Source organism: Orycteropus afer, unplaced genomic scaffold (genome assembly GCF_000298275.1).
Source record: "Orycteropus afer afer isolate SDZICR_OR568_19922 unplaced genomic scaffold, OryAfe1.0 scaffold00539, whole genome shotgun sequence".
Lineage (NCBI taxonomy): Eukaryota > Metazoa > Chordata > Mammalia > Tubulidentata > Orycteropodidae > Orycteropus > Orycteropus afer.
The window spans coordinates 1,511,782-1,518,184 of record NW_006922126.1 but is presented as its reverse complement, the minus strand read 5'-3'; the positions used below and the strand labels follow the sequence as shown (position 1 = coordinate 1,518,184).

General features: G+C 57.6%; 1 protein-coding gene across 1 annotated transcript in view; it reads right to left on the bottom strand.

Moving 5' to 3' along the window:
* MAEA (macrophage erythroblast attacher, E3 ubiquitin ligase) overlaps window positions 1-6,403 on the bottom strand; it is a 42,475-nt gene that overhangs the window by 6,079 nt on the left and 29,993 nt on the right. The window contains exons 4-6 of the mRNA XM_042782949.1: window positions 5,872-5,985; window positions 1,843-1,919; window positions 947-1,139 (exon numbers count right to left, since the gene is read on the bottom strand). Of these exons, the coding sequence (XP_042638883.1) occupies window positions 947-1,139; window positions 1,843-1,919; window positions 5,872-5,985 (384 nt within the window). The remainder of the gene's footprint in view (window positions 1-946; window positions 1,140-1,842; window positions 1,920-5,871; window positions 5,986-6,403) is intronic.

Sequence of the window (6,403 nt, the reverse complement as noted above, 5' to 3'; positions counted from 1 at the left end):
ACATGGAGAGTGAGCGTGTGCACAGCTGTCCGTCTGCAAGCATGGAACAGTGAGTGTGGACAGCTGTCCGTCTATGCATGTGGAAACACAGAGGGTGAGCATGTGCACAGCCGTCTGCGCTCATGGAAACAGAGGATGAGTATGCATAGTCGTGTGTCCATGGCTGTGGAAACGCAGAAGGTGAACATGTGCACAGCCATCCGTTCGTGCACGTGGGGGACTGCAGGGCAGTTCAACACTGAGACGGGAAGCACATGACAAAAGGTCATTGGGCAGCCACCAAGGACAGAGTTTCCGTGTGGGTGGGCTCCAGGCTCTGCCAAGCCACATCCAAGGGCAGTGGGTGTGAGACAGAAATCTACACAGCGGCTTGGGATGAGCCTCTCAGCTGCAAACGGTCTTGGCCATGCCTTCTGCCCAGTCCCTTGGACATCTTTCCTCTCCAGGTTTTTCCCAGGGCAGCACGTCACACCCTACAGTCAGTCACCACGCTGCCCCAGCAGCTGCCCATCTTCCTCTGGAGCCTCTGGGACATCAAGGCTGTCATGTCCCCAACTTTCCGACACTACAGAAACCGAAGTCCCAAACACTGAGCAGTAATTTACATCAAGAAATGACGAGAACAGACACTTCCTGGACAAACAGATAAGGTACCAGGCATGCATGTGCACGCACAAAGCAGAGTTCAGTCCACTACTCTGAGCCCAAGGGGTCAGCAGAACGTCAAGAGGACGGGAAGGGACAGTCGTCCTGGGGGCCGAGTTGCACGTGGGGCCTGCTGGGCCGTCTTTCGTATGCTCAGCGCAGCGACGTGCCCGTCTACCCCTGGGGGACACTGGGGCGAGGGCCAGGCTGAGGCACCTCTGACGGTGCAGTGAGGTGCCCTGGCACACGTCTTTCAGCAAACACGTGCTGTGTTAACACGCTGCCTGGCAGCTCGCCCTACCACAAGCACTATGGAGTCCTGATGGGCCTCCAAGGAGAGAACGTGAGCACCCAGGTCACCATCCTGCCCATGGCTGAGCCGGCTGGGAACACCAAGCACATCTCCAAACCCAAGAAGCAGGCTTTCTGCTGCCATAGTGCCCCGGTCAGGGGGCAGCAGGCCTTGGACAGGTGGGCACGTGCCCTCAGCGGGCCTGCTAGGAAACAAGCAGGAAGGTGGTGTACAGGCCTCTCCTGGGCCTTTGTGCCCAGAGCTGGATCCACCTGCCTCGTCAGGCTGAGGGTCACCGTGAGTCTGTGGCCAGCCTGCTGGTGCCCCCTGGCCTGTCATCAAGCATGCTACCCAGAGCCCAGTGCTGTCCTTGGGGTCAGGGTTGGCTCCATGGCTGTGACGAGGCCAGAGAGCTGGACGCCAGTGGGACACTGCCCACCGTATTCAGAAAGCCCTACACTTTCTTTCATGGTGACGCCTGAACTTCCTGCCTTCTCCCTGCCCTGAGGACCGACCCACTCAGCCACAAGCCCGAACCACAGGACGTCTCCGTCCCTCTCCGAGTTGCAACACAGGCCTTGGCTCTCCAGCTCTGTGTGTTCTGTACACGTTGTTCACCACGGGAGAAAAAGAAGCCACTCCCCCCACCACCGAGTGGGCCCCCACACCTCTGACTTGCTGCCTCCCAGATCTGGGTGCCCCCGACAGCCACGCCAGGAGCTGGCACCCCTGTTCCAGCCCTCACCCCACTGCTGCCCCTGTCACCAGAGTGTCCCACACAGGGACAGGACCAGATCTGCCTCAGGGCTGGTGAGGGGCCCCGACACCTGCTTCCTCTCCCACAATGCAGACTAGGAGGGGATGACATGGAGCCTGCCCACATGGCCCGGCGGCCGGCATCCTACCTCACGGCGTCCAGCCTCTTGTTCTGCCGGATGAGCTCGATGAACTCCTGAATCCGCAGGCTGAACTCCAGACAGCTCTGGGCAAAGACAAGACAAGGCTCACGTGGCACCAGCTGCTCCCAGCTGGCGGGCTGCTCTGCAGAAGCCCTTCCTAACTGCAGCCACGCTGTCCTGCAGTCAGCGAGCACGGTCTCTGACCACGAGCCGACGTGGGTACTGCTGCCAGCCTGGAGTCACCGGCCGAGGGCCCTCTGGGAGCCTGACCAGGACACCACGTGGAAGGGGCCCAGTCTGCAAGTGAGCAGCGGCTGGCTCCCAGTGGGGCAGGAGCCATCCCCAGCTCACACACTGACAGAACACGGTCACCTCCAAGTAAAACTAGTGATCAGGAGGGGAGGCAACAAATCCTTCACGAGGACAAAGCAGCCTCCAGGTTTGCTTTTAGGTCACAGAAGCCGTGAAAACACACGCAGTGAAAGCTTAAACTCCTGTCTCCTGTGTCGCCTCCTCCATTCCCACCGCCATGGCCTCCACCGGCTGGCCTCACGACCACACAGGACACTTTCCATCTAGATAGTTACTGTCCTACGTGTGTCACCAGGGGCAGCCCTGTTCTGGGAGCAAGTTCCTGTCCCTGAGGCGAGGACGCCTGGCAGGAGGACTCAGTGAACAAAGCAAAAGAGCCAGGCTGGTGTGTGACCCAAGCACGCACATGGCGTATACACACCGTGCATGGTAGGGTCCCATCCAGGTGCTGGTGACAGGTGACAAAGACTTGCAGATGCCTGGGGAGAAGGTTCCAGGCAGAAGGAACAGCCAGTGCAAAGGTGCTGGTGGGCAGTGCCTGAAGGCTCCAATGGGCAACTCTAAGGACCCCGCAGGCTTGACAGGGTGAAGACAGGGGATGTGGTAATTAAGGTTGTGGGTCAACTTGGCTGGGCCTGGTTGAGTGGCTGGGCAGCTGGTGGTAGTTATTCCCCATGATGAGACTGGCAATCAACATGGTGGGACCTACCACAAGCAGCAGAAGAGCTGCTTTAGGGATGTGGTCTGCTTCCCGTATATAAGCAGCAGCTTTGGGAATGGTCTCCAGCTGATGGCACGCTCGAACCCTGAATGTAGCCAAGTCATTGTTCAGCAGCCAGACATGCCCTGCTGACCATGGGACTTCTTCTGGACTTGAATTAGTGGCCTACCATGTTGTCTGCTAACATCCGAACTGTGCCTTTTTACTTGTCAACCTTGGCCTTGTCAGCTTCAGTAGCCACCAGCTGTCTAAGTGAAGAAAGGCCTCCAGCTTCAATGGGCCGGGAGGAGGCAGAGCTGAAGCCCAAGGTTGAGGGGCTTTCACCCAGCCCCTAGAGCCTGGCACTTCGAACTCAGACTTAAAGCCTCCAAAACTGTAAGAGAATAAACCCGTTTGTTCAAGCGCCCCATCTGAGGCATGCTTCTGTTTCAGCAGCACCAGGGCACCACAGGGAACTGGTCAGACGCTGGGCGCCTCTGGAGACAGAAGCCCAGGGCCGGCTGACAGAGCCACATGGCAAGGCCCAGCACCAGGAGCAGTCGGCCCCGTGTGTGTGTGTGTGTGTGTGTGTGTGTGTGTGCGTGTGTGTGGGGGGGGGTAGTGGGACTGGCCAGGAGGCTGGGGGCCTGGGTCGGCAGGACTCAGTCTGCTCTCTGGGATGGGCTGACTGTTGAAAGTGCCAGACCACTGGGGGCGTGATTTCCAGGCAAACCTACAGGCTGACTTACAAACCTTAACCGTATTGCCCACTGGGCTACAACTCTTGGGGCTGGAACATGGGGCAGACATGAAAACTGACTTTTGCGACCTGAGATGAAAAACTGGGTTATTTTCCAAGAGTAATTAATTCAAACCCTAACTCCTCTACGTTGTTTCAGAAAAGACTCACTCTGCATTTCCAGCCAGAAACTGGGCACGTGGAGCTGAGGACAAGTGTCAAACCTTGGTGCCCCTCCTTCACTCCCAGTTTCCAGATCCCAAGATGGTGTGAATGGGAAACCCTACCCGGCAGGGAGAATCCGCCAGAAGCATCTAAAACGCCCACTCCAGTCCACCCACCGGGTGCCTTCCCACCACCTTCCCCCGGGGCTCCAGCCCCCATTCTTCATTGCTGGCCACCTGCCTGCTCGAGGGGCCAGAGACAGAGGGTGAAGGTGATGAGACCACCCGCCCGTCAGGCAGCACCCCATCACACAGTGGGGCCGTGATTGGACTGGTCTCCTCGGTCCTTCCCCTTGACCATCCAAGTGTCTCACAGAGTGAAGGCAGTGAGCATGTCCACTATACGCCCTGGGGCAGGCCTGTGGTGTGGGAGTGGGTACTGAGTGGCAGGGCCAGTGTGAATCAGTTGGTAGCACAGGTCTCACCGCCACACTTCCTGGGAGGGGTCCCTTGACAAGCAGAGAGGCCTCCGCCATGCGGCCCCTTCAATGCCAGACCAGCAGGGCCGAGAGGGCAGACGAGTGACTCCGTGCGGGTGCTGGGGACAATGCACCCAGGCTCCCCAGTGGGAGGGAGTCGTGCCCTCAAGGCCAGGGACCCCAGGGCTCTGCTCTTCCTCCCTCCCCTAAGCCCCAGCCTTGCCTTTCTAGCCCAGAGGCCAATAGAGAGCTGGCCCTACTCAATGGCCGTGCTTCCAAGTCACCGGGCACCAAGGGGACCCCGTCTGCAAGCAGAAAGGAGCTGCCCTGGGAACATTTTGAAGGGCCACCCTTTGGGGTAGATGCTCGGTTATATGGCTTCAGCCAAATGCACATTTTCAACGTGTTTTTATTATTTAGACGCTCTGTGCTCCCGCAAACAGCCCTCAAACAGGGAAGTGTGTGTGAGACACTTGGGGACTCCCAGCCAGGTGTGAAGTGGTGTGTTTCCAAACACTCCTGGGGAGCTGTGAGGCTGACACAGCCCCACAACAGGGCTAACACAGAAGGCACAGCCTCCAGGTTCTGGCGTTGAGAGAGGAACTCGGCAGGCAAACCCCCCAGGTTAGAGCCCTCTCCAGGCCCGTGGAAGGGGCTCTCTGAACCATCTGCCCCCCCCATTCTCACTTTTGTCTTGGGTGACTTACAGGCCCCCATGACTCTGATCTGGGGGCGCCCTGTGAGAATCCAGTGTGGCCCCTCCGCTCCCCAATGTGAGTGTCTCTAAGTGTGAGTGTGCTTGTGCAAATGTGAAAGGAATGCTTACGTGGAGTGTGTGAGTGTGCCTGGTATGGTGAGTGTGTATGAGTACATGTGCGGAAGAGTGTAGTGTAAGTGTGAGCGTGTGTCAGTGTGACAATGTGTGTGTGTGGCATGAGTGTGTGTGGTGTGTGTGGCATGAGTGTGTGGGACATGTGGTGTGTGTTGTACATGTGGTGTGTGTGGGAAAGTGTTTGTGTGTGGCGTGAGATGTAACAATGCATGATGTGTGTTGCGTGGCATGTGTGTGTATCCATGAGTGCATGGCATGAGTGTGCATGCGTCAGTGTTTATATGTACAAGTGCGCAATGTGTGAGTGTGTGTATCCGTGTGACGGTGATTGTGTGCATCCATATGTGTAATAGCGTAAGTGTGTGCATATGCATGTGAGTGTGTGCATCCGTGTGACAGTGCATCTGTGTGGAGCGTATGTGTGTACGAGGGCACACCCAGACACACACAGGTGTTGTGCAAACTCTCCTGTGCCCTGCTTTGCCCCGTGCTGGTTTGTGATGGGACATGCTCGTGTCACTATGTGGTCCTCACAAAGTGTTCCTGACGGCTGTGTTCCACACCTGCCATACAGCACAGGACATATTCTGCCGCAAACCACAAACGGAGCACGCTGTTGCCACCCTTCCATCTTCCCCACCCCCAGGGAAGCTGCCTAGCCATGTCCGCGGCCACCACGGGCACCCCCAGAAGTCCTGGGACGCCAGAGCTGCGTCTGCGACAGGCTGGGGCTTGCAGAAGGGGCCAGTCTCCCTTGCTCGGCCGGCCGGCTTTCTGGGTGAGTGGTGGGCGGTGTGAGGGTTACCTACCAATTCCGGCCTTCCTCTCACGGCCTCCACACCCAGGTCCTCACTCTCTCTGGGGGAGCCACTGGCTGCTCTACTCTTTCGTGCCGTCTTCGCTTCGTGCTCGCACTGGCGGCCCTGAGTGGCAGAGAGTGTCACCCTCGGCTGGGGACTACGTGCACCCAACAAGCTCAAATGGGTGGCGGTTAAAGAAGCACTCCGTTGAGAAAACAGCAAACAGTAGCCTTTCTACTGAAGGCACGGGCTGGTTAACATGAGTTACATCGTTTCTACTGAAGGCAAGGGCTGGTTAATGTGAGTTACATTATATCTGTGAGTCCTACGTGACAAGGTCTTCTAGCAAGCAAGTTCACATTCTAAGATTTATACGATAAGGTCCGTTTTAAGCCATCGTGGGCCTTGGGAAGAGTGTGCTCAGTGATGGTATCACTGGAGGCCAGGGCTCTGGGCCTTAGCTCAACGGACCGTCACCTCCCGATGGGGCTTCTGGGGACTCATGACAGAACTGAGCCAAGACCACATGCACCTGCTTCAC